At 43.7% G+C, this 13,645-nt stretch overlaps 1 protein-coding gene across 3 annotated transcripts in view; it reads right to left on the bottom strand.

Moving 5' to 3' along the window:
• Window positions 1–13,645, bottom strand: part of TBCD (tubulin folding cofactor D) — a 2,218,561-nt gene that overhangs the window by 1,636,074 nt on the left and 568,842 nt on the right. For all 3 annotated transcript variants that reach the window (XM_086930600.1, XM_086930601.1, XM_086930602.1), the window contains 2 exons: window positions 10,286–10,346; window positions 5,130–5,204 (listed from right to left, as the gene is read on the bottom strand). In XM_086930600.1, coding sequence (XP_086786726.1) covers window positions 5,130–5,204; window positions 10,286–10,346 — 136 coding nt within the window. The remainder of the gene's footprint in view (window positions 1–5,129; window positions 5,205–10,285; window positions 10,347–13,645) is intronic.

The following is a 13,645-nucleotide window of genomic DNA, read 5'->3' as shown; positions in this document are numbered from 1 at the left end:
TTGTTTATTTGGGATTTTTATTACACGAGTCAGGAGAAAAAGTTATTGCAGTCTTTGGGCAAGATCTTAAAATGGATGCAAGATTATTAATTTTGGGAATGGAAGTGCTGCAAATCAGAGCAAGCACGCTGAAATTCTTTGGTTTGATTCCCATGGGGGCTTGATCAGGATTTCAGCCTTCAAAGTGGGGACAAGGAGTGGCAAGAAATGATAGGGGAAGGAAAAGGCGGCTTTGGAACTATGTTGTGGACGAGGAAGAGGTGGCCAGCGTAGCGCAGGCACTGCTTACTCTGTACTTGGGATGGATGTACTAGGGAACAGAGGCTTTGGCTTTGATGGTGGGGTATACACTCTGTGCATTTGCTGGGGCGCACACTACAGAGGAATAATCAGTGATACATTTCATCAGAGTGGAAAAGCTCCAGGCGAATATTCCTGCAATTCTAACCCAACCTCCTACACACACAGACCCACCCACCACGTCACGGTAACGTTTTTCCAACTTGAAGGCCTGGTTCCACTAGGTCTTCTACTACCTTTAATAAGTGGTTGCAGGAGCAGGAAAACTCAGAGAGATGGAATTATAGTCAACAAGAGGGACCTCAGTGGTATGGGAAAGGAGTAGGTAATCTTAAAGGGGGATAGGGGCTGTCAATAATCTCAGTCAGGATTGGAAGAGCAACATATCATTTCAGGAGTGGATGTAGGAACATGTCCTGGAAGGTGTAGTGCTCTATGGGAAAACAATTGGAGTAGTTGAGCCTGGGATGCATCCTTTTACAAAGTGCTGGGAATGCAACCAGTTAATTCATGGATAACTCTTAGTGTAACAAAGTGGCAACATGGGCTTTAGCCAGCAATGGTGCAACATATACAACAGTAGTGTCGATTCTGGCATGAACATGCTCATGGTGCTTTACCTATCACAGTAATAGGATTTCTGGGAATAGCGATGGCAGTAATAATGTACGTTTTTGATTTTTAAAGTGCAAAGCTGTCCTGACAGGGCTCCGGCTTCTCAGCGTGAATGACTGAAAAAGCCATGACAGTACCCCCACTGAACTTAAACAAAGCCAAGTTTTTAACTGTTTTCTGGAAATAGTCTCACTATTACTACGGCAGAGCTGAGAAAGAAGGGCATTTCGAAGTGTGGCTGCGAGATAGTTAAAGCGTTGACTGCCCATTTCTGACTCTGCTCAACGTAGGCAGAATAGCCATTTGGAATTGGCGATCTTGGTGCTCTGGTAGAAAGGTATGGCTGGAAAACATTTCTGATACCGCAGGCCAGATCCTGAGCAGTCCCAGAAGTCAAAACAAGGTCTTAAATTGAATACTTTTTTCACTGATGACCAGTCAAGGGCTGGTAGGAGATGCATTGGTGCCAGGAATGTGTAAGAGTAACCAGGCTGAAGCATTTTGGACAGTCTGTAAACACGTAAAGGAAGAGTGTGATGCGCACAAGTAAGAACATTCCCATAGGACATTTTGGTTGGAATCAGGTAAGGTCCAGAGAAACTTCTTGAGACTTCTCAGAGGCCTAAGCAACAGGTGGACAACTTTTTGATCTAGAGATCCACAGTGAGATAAGCCTCAATCCAGATCCCAAGATTCTTAACAGAAGGGTTTAGCGGGAGGGAAAGGGCCAAGATCGTCCATTCACCAGTCAATTGTCAATGGACCAAAGATGAGCCTGATTTCCCACCACTTGGACTTCTGTTCTACCCCCCCACCCCATTGAGATGCAGCCAATTTTGTCCCATCCAGTTCGAAATAGAGTAGAGGCAGCTCCTGAGAGGGCCCAGGGCTCCTCTATGATCAGGGGAAACTGAAAACAACAACTAGGTGTTATCAGAATATGGAAGCAGAGTAAAGCCAAAACAGAGCTAAAATACATATTAAAAAGCATTTGCAGTGCTATCGGTCTTGCTTTGGGATCTTATATGTATGTAGCTGTGCAGCACATTAGCCTGGGTGCTGAAACATCTACTGTTCTTTAACCACATGGCTGCTGGGCGTTTCCCCCCCCCCTGTGCTGGAAAATGCCATTTTAGTGGCACCATGACGAGCTCAGCTCGTCATCAGCACACGACACCCGTGGGTGATGACGAGCTGAGCTCGTCATCAGCATCGAAAGGGTTAACATGGAGGGAAAGTAAGCACCAAACTGCGTGACACACCAGGTATGGGAACATATGGAGAGAAATATTGCCTTTCAGCGGGAAATGGTATAGTCCAAAGCTCTGTTTTTATTATAAAATCAGGGCCTTCGGTGTTCATATCACTGAAAATACAAGATTTGAAAACAATATTATTGTCTATAGATGCTCGTGGAAGACAATTTCTTTGGACTGGAATCTAGAGAATGCTAAAGTGATTCCAGTATTTCACAGACCTCTGCTGGTAGCTTTCTATCAAGTAAGTTAAATAGAGGCAGTTGCCAGAAAAATTTAAAAAAGAAAGTCCCTCAGCAGAAAGCAATTCTGGTATTTTACTGACCTCCGTCGACCGTTCTCTCTGTAGACAGTCAAAAAGAGGCAGTTGAACAGAAAAAAAGTCCCTAAGCGGAAGCAGACAAGTCCTAGGGCTGATCTCCAGAGCCCACAAAGTACATATAAGTATATAATATGTATATACTAAAGGACATTCAAGAGGTCTTCAATGCTCGACCTAAAAAGGTCGGACTCAAGAGGGAGCCCTGCGGAACCCCACAGTCGATTGATAATGACTCAGAAAAAGCAATGATCATAAACTTGGAAACAACGTTATTCTGACAAATGGTGACAATCAACCCAAGGCCTTGCCCTTTATCCGGCAGCGTTGCAGTGCCTTGGCATGTGCACATTCAGGCCGCCCAGGCACATACTGGGCGTGCGTGAGGGAGAGGCAGTAACAGCCTCAAGGGATTTACATACGCCGAGAGCAGTTTGAGCTTCAACTGAAGGTTTGAAGATTCAGTGACTCATTTCTGATAACCTTTGTTCAACTAATCTCTAAAATAACTGTGTCTACTTGGGCTTTGCCACTGTCACAAGGTAACTTGTCAGCATAGATGGTTGGCGATCCCACAAACAGAGTATAGCAGTTCTATGGGGCCTAAGCAAGCAACTAAACATACATTGATCCAAGAATGTAGCACGAGATACAGCATAGCAGTCGAGCACTTGCCGCTCGGTCCCTTTAAGTATGACAACTCCTTCTGTAGAGGGGGGCCTAGAGGCCCAGTGCAGGTTGATCTCTCAGAAGTATCTGGAAATTAAATCAGACTCAAAGCCATAGCCAAACCACTCCCCAAGTCAGTGTTTAATTCAACCCGGTAACATGTCGACCGCAGTACTCAAAAAGCCACAGCTCTCTTGAAGGACATCGTGGAAGCCATGCCAAATAACCATGATGATCAACAATTAAATGCTCTGGAGCAAAAGTAAATACACTCATGTTGGCCTAAGTACCCATCTGTGGTTGATAATTGAAAGGAAAAGGCCAGACCCTAGTTTTTAACTGGGGTTAAGGGGGGGTGAGATCTATATCGAGAAGAATTTTATACCCTAAACTAAAAAGAGAAAAGTTACAATAGCATATACACATTTGCATCACATTAAGCCATGCAGAACGTTCTATATTGTAGAAATTTCGCATATGCAGTTACCTTTTTGTAATATTATATGAAATCTAGAATTGGAAAAGATTCCTAAAGTACTCAGAATTTCTTTGCAGACTCACTGAAAAATCAGAAATCTGTAGTCTTTCAAATAAAATCTCAGATTTTTTACTTTGTCTTTCGGCCACTAAGGTTTAGATTACTAATCACATGGGGGGCACAAATGAAGAGGCTGTGGAAGCAGAAGGGGGTGTGGAGAAGAGCGGCACTGAACAGAGTTAAACAGATATCCTTCATTTATTTTATTCCGCTATTTGATCAGAATTTTCCAGCATTGCTTGGAACAATATGTGTACATATATCAGCAAACACTGTTCTGTACTATTTTGGAATTTTTTGGAAACATGCAGAATTTACAATTTTTTATGCAAAACTATAGCTTGGAGATTTTTTAGAGTGACCCTACTGGTTCTGGGAAAGCAGTCCTTTTGAGCCTTGTAATAGTGTTAAGAGGAGAGAGTCTTATCCCTGAACTGAAAAAATTGCCAGCAACCCCCTGAAAGCCACAAAGTACATTGAATTGCATGCAACCACGCACTACAGTGGCAGGGTTTGGGTTGTTAAGGCTGGCCCCAATGAGCCAAAGTCACTCAAGCATGTTTATTTATTTATTTATTTATTTATTTTGTTATATCATTTAATTTTCACATCATCTAGGCGTAAACTAACATTGTTAATTGCTCTGACATTGGTGCAGAGTAATGGTATGCGAGTTGATGTGCTGGCATATCCAGGCCTAAATTCAAGCATTGTAAATTCCAATGGGGTCGTCATTGTGCTAGAGAGTGGGTTTTAAACTCGAAAAAAATGAATTTTTTGGCCTAAAATAAATGGCCATTGGGCGAAAAGGGACAATTTACACGGCAATGATAAAAAAAAATAAACCGCTGTGATGAAGAAAAGGTTTATATCAAAAGAACGATAACCAGCATTGGCACTGTCTTACCCTCATACATTGCAATACAGTTTCGATATTCAAAATTAAAACACAAACATACAGCATCAACCGCGCAGCTCTTAATGGAGAGTTTTCACTTTGAACACTTTCACTGACTTCAGATAAATACTTTATTAAATCTTGTGCTTATAGTCTTTGAAGTGAAAACACAAGTGTCCCTTTTGTGGAAATGTGCAAGCCTGGATTCTTGGATGAAAGCGCTTAATATAGTTAGTGTGTGGTGTATATTTCATGGGGCCTGTGCCTATTATATATTCCGAAATAAATATACAGACTATTTCAATGCGTTGAAATAATACCCACTACCAAGAAATCATTACCACACATTTTTATTTTTATGTTTATCATTGCTTCTTTTCTTTTAGGGGACTTCTCGGCCCTTGTAATTCTCTCCCTCCACTCTCCACATACCCGAGGAGACCATGTCTGGCCCATTCTACCCTTATACAGCATTTGTGGCTAAGACTTCCTACTTATGGGCAAGGTGTGTTCATTTAATTCCCACAAGCTTACCTGAAACAGTCAAGCACTGACCCAACAACATCGTCTGCCAACTCTTTGGGAAGCCGCCCAGTCAATCGTCCAATCCTATACAACAGGAAAATGCAGAACTGGTTTATTTCGAGATCTATATAATGTCTTTGAGCCAGTACATATGTCTTAATAGTACAGAAAAAATTCATGTACATACCACTATATGCTTATTGATGTGCCCACACAAGAACAGAAAGGTAAACAAGTAAAATGACCATAATTCATTAATTCAGTGTCAACACGAGAGGTGAGTTTTAAGACTTTCAATTTTATTTACCAGAGTCAGCAGAAAAAGTGAAAACTACAAGATATGAGGAATTCCTGAAATTTAAGGAAAACATTGATCCAATAAAAGTCAGTTGGTGCCAATGAATCAATGAGGTATCAGGAATATCACTAATTTTCTGTTTCTGCAAATGCTCCTCACAGATTATGGCTTCTAGTTTATTATGGGATCGTTTAAAAATAATTATTTTGTTTGTTATGTTATGAGTCTTTGTAAAGCGCACTTTCACACACAAGTGTATCCTGGCGCTGACCAGAATGTGTGTGCCTAGCCCTGCCTATGGTAGGTAGGTTAATTGAAAAGTCAGATCTTCAGCTTCCTGCAGAATTCAAGACGAGAGGAGGATGCTCTGATGTGGAGATGAAGGTTGTTCCACACTATAGGAGCGAGGTACTAAAATTCCCATCCTCCTGATCTGGTTTTGTGTCCGCATGGGATGTGTGTGAGCATGAGTCCTGCGGAATGGAGATGCCTGGTTAGTTGGTGGAAGGGGATGCGACTGTTCACATAGGTGGGGCATGAGTTGTGTAGTTCCCAGACTATGTGTATGAAGAGTTTATCGGGAGCCAGTGTAGTTCTCTAAGGGTAATATGATGCAACACTGTGTAGGAGGTTGAGGATGAGTTTGGCTGCCGAGTAATAGATGGTTTGTAATCTTCTAGTGAGTTACTTTGTGATCCCAGCACAGAGGGTGTTCCCACAGTCCAACTTGCTGGTGACTACGGCCTAAAACTGTTTTTCTAGTGTTACTTGGGAGGCATTTGAATTGTTCCTCAGCATCTTCAGGGTGTGTAAGCAGCACTGACTTGTGCGGTTGCATACAATTTGCTATTGATGATTATTCTGAGGTTTCTGGGTCTAAGTTCAGCTGGCAACCATTTGGAGTCCCATGGTGAGGTGTTCCTGCGAAGATTTCTACTTCTGTCTTGACGGTGTTAAGCTTGAGACAGTTGGCTTTCATCGAGTTAGTGGCTTAGGTCATGCAGGCGTGAACTTGTTTCTTAGATTGGGGAATCTTGTACGAGAAGGGGAGTATGAGTTGCATGTCACCTGCATAGGAGAGGATGTTGTTGACCGGAGGGATTATGTATGCATTGAAGAGGGTGGAGCTTAGAGATGAGGCGAGATGCTCTCTGCAGATGAGTTTGCTAGCTTCCGAAGAGTAAGGTGCCAAGCTGACAGTTTTTTTTCTATCCGTTAAGAAAGAGAAGATCCAGCGCCATTTTGGGATGGGGTGCGAGACAGTTTCATTTGTTGTAGAGAGGTCTAGGAGAATGAGGGTTATAATCTCTGGCTATGAGGACTGTGTTTCTGCACTGTTTTGGCCTGAATCTGGACTGCATGGCTTTGAGGAAGTGGCTGAGGTGATCAGTGAAGTGTTGTTGATTAGTTTCTCTAAGACCTTTGTTGAGTATGGTTGCTGAAAGATGGGCCTGTAGTTGGAAAGAATGCATGGGTCAGCAGATGGCTTTTTAACCCGGGGCATGACAGAGGGATGCTTGCAGGTGTCCAGGAATGTGGCTGTGTCAATGGAGTTGAGGATAGGTGTTAGAGCTTCAATGATCGGTACTAGTCCTCTTGTAAAGGCGTGGTGGGTGCAAGGATCAGATGGAGCACCAGAATGGATGGTCTTTTTGGTAGCAGCATATTTTGACGGTAGTGATGGCAGACTTCATTCTTTAGCTGTGGTGGAAAGCCGAGTTGTGATGGTGACAGGGTCTAGATGAGGGTCGAAGTTTCTGTATAGGGAAGTGATTTTGTTACAGAAGAATTCAGAGAGCTTGTTGCAAAGGTCTTTCAAGGGGGTAATGTTGCTGGAGGTGACAGGATGCGTGGTGAAATCTTTATTGATGGTGAAGCTTTCCATGCTGCTATTAGTGCTGGCATCTATGCAATCTGCAAGAGCTGTGTGCTTGTTTTACCGTACCTGCTGGTTGTGGAGCCTTTATATGTAGTGTCTCGATTTGTTCTCCATTTGCGCTCCAGGTGCTTGCAATGGCGTCTCATCAGCCGGTGGGCTTCTGTGTACCAGCTGGCCTGTGATTGGACTCTTGGCGTTGGGTTGCGCTTGCGGGAAGCGAGGGTGTCAGAGCATGTGGTGATCCAGCTGCTGAGTTTTTGATGGCTTTCAGTAAGTTGCTGGTGTGTTCGGGCCGTTGCTCAGAGATGCTTTTCCAGCTGCAGAGTGCAGTTCCGGTGGTGGTAGGTCTGTGATGTGGAGGAATGGATATGCTAAAACAGACGAGGACATGGTCTGCCAAGATCATAGTTGCTGTCTTTTTTACCTGTGATGTTGCTGACTGAGGAGAAAATTGGGTCCTATTGGTGTTCGGCGGTGTGAACTGTGTTGCATAATCACCATCTAGTAATAGGTGTTTGCATTTTTTTTCTGGGTGCACCTAAATGCCTCCGTTTCTAGGACAGATCTGACTACCTGTTCCGCTAGTCAACCTCTACTCCAAATCTGAACACAGAGAGGCTGTAGGCCTGCCAAACGGTTGGGTAACTACATGGATACGATGGATGTAGGGAAGATAATGAAAGGGGCTTAGCTCCTGTTCTTGGAACATGCCTACATTCAGACAGAAGGGGTGCCCGTCATGCATGGCACCCCTTAAACAGAGATGTTTTAAGGTATGGACAAAGTGGCTATGGTCCAGGCCCCCCTCACTTAAGCTTTGGGGCTGGTCCCAAGCTGTAAATGAGTTAAATAGACTGTTTAAGCATTTTATTTTTATTTTTTAGACAGCGCCAGCTGTGCAGCCAGCTCCTCCCTGCCTGAGAGATACGGGGATTAAAGAAAATACCTATTTTATCTGGTTAGATTCGGCAAGCACTCCAACCTTTTAAAGTGCATAGGGCCAGCATGTGCTAATTATGTAATAAATATAGGCATTGTGCGCCCCATCTGTGATTGCATCACCAGCAGATTCAATCACAGCCTGCTGCCTTGTGAGTCCAAATACCTGGCTCACGCAGCACAGGCAGTGCAGTAAACAAAAAACACCCATCAGCACGATATTCCCAAATGGTGATGACAGACTAGCTACAACACACATTGTGGGTAGAAGAATTAGGCGGACCACAAGTCTTTCGGCTTTTCTGGCAGGTAGACCATGTGCCGTTGCTAAGTGCAGAGAGACATTATTTGCTCCCTCCATGACTGCACTGTCCACATGATGCAGCTGATGGCTGGTACAATCATTGCCTAGTTCCATTGACTTAGAGTTCCTATTCCACAAGGAGAAAAAAATACCCCTCATAGCACAGGCCCAAAGGGTGAAACACCAATCCACTGGTCCACGCACCACATGCAGTAGCCTTGTTTACGCCACCGGTCTTTTTAATTATCTGGTGCTGAAAAACACTGTTTTGTGCCAGGTTGTGCCCAGATCTAATCTGGACAAGGAAAAGAGTTGTTGCTGATCCGACCATAGTTGCTAAAAGAGTGAATGACCCTAAAATGTATAATAAATTCAAAGTTGTTCTGAGCAGGTGGACTCCAAATTAAATTTGGCCCAGGTCCTTAAAATCTTTAAGATGTCTGCCTGTATAGGATCATGAACTGACTGATAGGCACCATAGGACTTTGAGCCCTGTCAGGCTAGGGTAACGTAGGAAAACAACACAAAGAGGCAGGGTAGAACACTCAGACCACCATGATTCTATTGTGATTACGTAGGAAATTGTACTAAAATTAGGATTCTCTATTTTTAGCCTCCTGAGAATTACCATATCATGATGAAGTTTAACAAAAGATATCGGACAATAATCCTTAAAATGGAGTTACTGTTTAGCCAAACTTGTAGCAGACTGGAATTGGTGATATGTGGTGTTATGCACAGACAGGAGGCTAGACCTACAGATGTTCTAAACTTTGATGTAAATATTGAGTCCTTAGTGCAGTAAAGAGGCCGAAGGTACAAAACATTATTTCAGAAATGAGGTCAGGATTTAGTTTTCCCTCCAACATGTTGTAATTGTTTCCTTGAATTCTAGTCCAGAGCAGGAAGAAAGGGACAAGGCTGACTGCCCCCAATCCCGCCCCTAAAAAAAAACCACAAGGATAATTTTCAATTGTTCAGTAATCTTTTACAGACAGCAATCTACCTACTCCAGGGATCTCATGAGGTGAACAACTTTTCCTTGATACAGGTAATTCCAGCCCCCTTAAAGAGAAACTTCATTTTTCTTCAGGGTAACATAGGTCTCAGGTACAAGTAAGAAAGAACCAGCCATTCTTCAAACCCCACCACTCTTATACTGTTAAGAAGCTTTCTGGGGTAGCATGTTTGTGACGAAAGTAAGCTTCCCACATGTTCCTGCATCCTGTCGCGGTTTCACACACACAGGAACAGTCATGGCAAAGCATCAGAAAAGAGCTATCCATGCTTTCCTTTTAGCATTTCATTTTGACCCTTTTAACCAAATGTTTGCTCCAGCGCCCATAACAATCCCAAGCACATCATCGATATTTCCATAATATTTTCATAACAGTGATCCTCAACCTATAGCCTACTCGGAGTAAATTGTTCCATACTTCTGCTCAGTCTGTCAACTGGAGCATCTCGTTGCAAGCCATGTGTGTATTCTTCATTTATCCAGGATTTCAAGAGGAATAGATTCTGGTGCGGACCAAGGATCAGTGTTAAATCGTGGCAGCCACTCCATTCAACGGAGTAGGAAATGGAAGCTGAAAAGCAGAGGCGAACAAGGTTCCCTCCGGCATTATTAATCCGTGGCAGGCAATGTTTGCTTAAGCAACTGTGAAAAGCCTTCAACTGCTGTCTGTGCCAGGAATGAAGCTATTAATTTCTATTTACAATAGACCACAGGAAGGTTAGCTTACCCTTTAGCTGCGGACCATCTGACAATGGTGTCTTTGTCCTTCAGCCCAACCAGCAACTGCTCTGTAAAAGAATATAGGAGAGTTGTTCACTCTAACACAAAACTCACTTGGCAATACACCATTTCTCAGCATTGTTTAAGGTACAGCTTTGTTTTTAAATGAAGACTGAACAACGTATTAGCCGCTCAGATGTACGTTCAGGTAATGCAGCTCAACACTCTTGGTGGGGATCCTGCTGCCGCCATCACTAGGGTCTACAGGTAACTGCTGTCTGAGCGTGCTGAACAAGCATACAACCAGGCTCCGAAAGCACTACCCCACAGTTGAGCAGTATTATAAAACAATTATACAACCCGGTTCCACAAGCACTCCACTGGAGTTCAGCAGTATTATAAAACAAGCATTGGCATAGCCAAAAGGTCTCGCCTTTGGGACCTTGTAAGGGTTTAGCCCGAGCTATTGGCTTTGCCAATGTCTTTAAGCTGTGTTGTGCAGCAGCGTACCTGCTGTGCAGCATCTTGAAAAGTTATAATAAAGTTTAGAAATGGCCTAAACCCCAACACACCAGTAGTAGCTACACATTTTTAAATATCGTTTTTGTAAGCTATGTTCATTTGAACCTTTTAAAGTTTTTTCAAACAACAAAATATATTAAGTTTAGAAAAACGAACAGATAAGGCCTACAAAGTGACCCCCGAAACAGGAGTATAATTCTTGCATCGCTAGAGTAATAAAGTGTAGCGTGAGTATTTCCTAAACCCCACTACCCAACAATCTCTCCCTGAATTCATTTGTGAGTCGATTAGATCATCTGCAGTCATCAAGCAGTTAAGTAAAGTGCATATGGCGCAGTGCAAACGTGCAACTTATTGAGCCGTAGAAAGGGCACGTTTTAAAGCTGAGCAATGCATTAGAATGGAGGCTTGTAGTGCAGATGGCAGAGCCAGTAAAATGCAGTAACTGATAATCCAGCCGTAAGTCAAAATTGTTCTCGGGCCACTTCTTTTAAATTATTTACAGTCGTTTAAGTGCATATGGGGTACATAATGTACAAGTTAAAAAAAATCCAGCCTCCATTCTAAATCAGGAACATAAGCATATTTGCATGCAGTGCTCGGAAAGGCCCCTTGAGTGACATGCTTCCAGCTCAGTGGCCCACTCAATGGAAACACAGCCCATTTAAAAGACACAATTTTTAAAGAATTGTGAGATGCCGAAACCACTGGTTTGATGCCCAAGAGATGGGAAGACACCAGCGCAGTGCCCATCTGTACATCCTGATATGATCAGACAAATGGTGACCTAGTAAAATTAAACCTAGTACGCCCAACTACTCTTACTTTATTTACCACTTACTAGAGATCTCCGGAAATCCCTGTGTGCGAACAGACCTTTAATCAAACCACTCACTGTGTAGAAATGATGAGGTCACCCTGTAACTATGCCGTCCGTTGCCAGGTACCAAGGGGTCCGGGACTGTGAGGGGACCAAGACATAGGCCAGGCCTGACGTAACTTAGGTAACCTCGGATGCACAGGTAGGAAGACGCAGAATGGAGAGGCGAAGAACCACCAGAAAACTAGGAAACAAGTCCAGCCAGTCAGACCCTAATGACCCAGGGAGTGACAGCTGTTGCAAAGCGGAAGACCGCAACCCATGCTGCACATGTTGTAGTAGGGGCTAGAAACACATAATACAACCTCGCAAGACAGTACCCTTTTGGGATTAAGCAATTCAGGCCCGGTAGTAGAGGCGTGTGGAGCAGACCAGTCCACAACACCAAAAGGGCTGCTCACAGAAAGACTCGTGCAGGACCAACTTGACCCTATGGCACGCGCAACACAGACCCCATGTGCCCAGTCCTCTTGTCTGTGCTTTCACTCACAGCACCATTATGTGAAAAGTATATTTTGTATAAAAAGTGATAACGGCCAAACAAGCTTACCGACTTATGTAGGCATTGTTTGTTTTTGAGTGCAGAAAAAACACAAGGGTGGTATCTCAGTTCCCTTTTTACAGCAGACATGACATAGCAGAATCTATGTCTAAAAGCTAGAGACATGTGTTTCACTGTATTTTATTTTGTTCATGATAAGAAAATTATATCAATAGTAAAATGCAAACCTTCGTTCGACAGGATTGGGGCAAGGAGGCTATGTACAATTATATCCATTAAGAAAATCCAGGTTTGGAGATTAATGCCTTAATGTCATGGATGTGGTATGCATTATCATACAGCGTCATATTTCCAGATCGATGTGGCTAGTAGCACAAGGACAGGGACTGGTGGCAAGAGCGAGAAATACACCAGAGGGAAGCGGTGCAGGCACGCACCAGTGCCGCAGGGGCAGCCGGGCCCTGCACCTTGATGGTTGAGGATAACCCATCACTCAGCAGCCAGTGGTTGAGTGAGGGGATTGAGGTCGGGAGACTGCTGGATTACTTAACTGAAACACACTTAAAAAAAGCAGAACCTCATTAATAAAAAATAAAAAAGGAATCTTCGAACCTCGATTACAAATGGCTAAACGCAAGGATTTACGCACAGTTACTAAATGTAGGTTTAGCAACCGTTACGTAGCAACCGGGGTAGATAGCAAAAAAGGTGAACCTGCCGCGCCACATAAAGGGGACCTCACGCAGACTAATGGGAGGGAAGTGCACGTGAGCAGAAAGAAACCTGGCGCCTAATGTATACCACGGTCAAAAGGCAAGAAACAAATGTACAGTAGGTCAGAGTTTCTGGAAGGAAACACTGCAGTCAAATGATGAAAACCTGAGCACAGCACAGGCTCGCTCAAGCACACATTCCCAGTTATGCGGAGCAGAAAAGGAACGCGAGAGTGTTGTTCCTGTGACAGGGGCAGCCTGTGCTTTCCATTTCCAATCACCTAAAAAGGATGGCGCTGTGCAGTTAAAAAAAAAAAAAAAGCATTGGCCACGCGCGCGCCTCGTGCTCATAGTTAACAAGCCGGTAATGTCCTGCTGCAGTATAGAGAGCCGGGGCGAGGGGTAGGTGGGTGGTAGGGAGTGGAGGCCAGCAGAGTGACGCAATCTGTGGTGGGGGAGAGGGTGGGAATTGAAGCGCAGAGAGAGGTACGCAAGGCTTAATGAGCCATGACAGACACCCACATGGCGGCTGCGCACGTGCCCGCAAGCTTGAGACCAGAAAAAGCCTCTAGTAGCACTTTTAAAAGCCCATTTACTAAATTTCTCGCAGCGCATGCGCTGGCTCAGCAAGACCTAAAAATGATACAACCAAGCTCCGAAAGTACTACCCCGAAGTTGATCAGTATTATAAAAAAAACTATACAACCAAGCTCCAAAAGCACTACCCCGCAGTTGAGCAGTATTATAAAA

This window comes from Lissotriton vulgaris, chromosome 7 (assembly GCF_964263255.1).
Source record: "Lissotriton vulgaris chromosome 7, aLisVul1.2, whole genome shotgun sequence".
Lineage (NCBI taxonomy): Eukaryota > Metazoa > Chordata > Amphibia > Caudata > Salamandridae > Lissotriton > Lissotriton vulgaris.
The sequence above is the reverse complement of the archived record's forward strand: the minus strand, read 5'-3'. Positions and strand labels throughout refer to the sequence as shown.